Source organism: Vavraia culicis, assembly GCF_000192795.1.
Source record: "Vavraia culicis subsp. floridensis unplaced genomic scaffold supercont1.214, whole genome shotgun sequence".
Taxonomy (NCBI): domain Eukaryota; kingdom Fungi; phylum Microsporidia; family Pleistophoridae; genus Vavraia; species Vavraia culicis.
This window is the reverse complement of record NW_007360817.1, coordinates 1-833: the sequence shown is the minus strand read 5'-3', so window position 1 is coordinate 833 and position 833 is coordinate 1. Positions and strand designations below refer to the sequence as shown.

At 36.9% G+C, this 833-nt stretch overlaps 1 protein-coding gene across 1 annotated transcript; it reads right to left on the bottom strand.

Annotated features, from left to right (window-relative positions):
- Nucleotides 1-160: 160 nt before the first annotated feature.
- Nucleotides 161-833, bottom strand: VCUG_02722 (uncharacterized protein; the record flags this gene model as incomplete). The annotated part of the gene is made up of 1 exon (XM_008077540.1): nt 161-833. A coding segment is annotated over one exon (673 nt), but the record flags the coding sequence as incomplete, so codon positions are not given.

Sequence of the window (833 nt, the reverse complement as noted above, 5' to 3'; positions counted from 1 at the left end):
AGAAGGTTGACAAAGAATTACAAATTGCTGCTGTTGAAGGTATTATGTTCTTGCCAGATTATAAAATGTTTTTGTTTGGAACAACGGTAACAAATATGTACAGATGCAATTAAGAATGTATCGCGATATGCTGATCAAGAAATGAACTTACTTTTAACTTTTAATCGAATTGAAATCCAAGACGTCTCTGACTGCATTTGAACACAAAAGTTAACGTCTGTAAACACTCAACCCGCGTGCAAATTCGGTCATAGAACTCTTCGCAAAATTCTTCATCTCTTCCTCTGTTGTATAGGTCGCTTATCTCAAGCCGCATGTAGGTTAGAGCCGGAAAGTTGAATATCGTTATTAGCATTAAGTCAAACGATGAATCCTGGTAAAGAACAAGGGTCGTCAATGATTTGTTAATTCCATTCACAAAATTTGCTTGCATGAAAAGATTCACTGCCTCACTAATATCAGTATTGCTTCTTTCATTTGATGTAATTTTCAAGGAGATATGATCAAGCTTCGTAAATGTCAATCGAACATGTTGTATGGCAGCGCAGTCAAAACTTATAAATAACATCTCCAATGTTCTGAATAACTGTGAATGGCTATCTGTTTGTAGTTGGAAATCAATGGGCGACCTTATATCCAATGACAGGAGACATCTACAGCTCTCGACAATCTTCCATTCGTGAATATTTCTTACTCGATCGAGAGTAAGATCCGTTAAAGACTTCAATGCAGCTAGATCGTTAAGCATGGTCATAGTGGAAATCGTAGAAGTACTCTCAGGCCATTTTATATCAGTATCTGTCAGTTCTTTCAGCTTCAGGGCATGCTTAAAA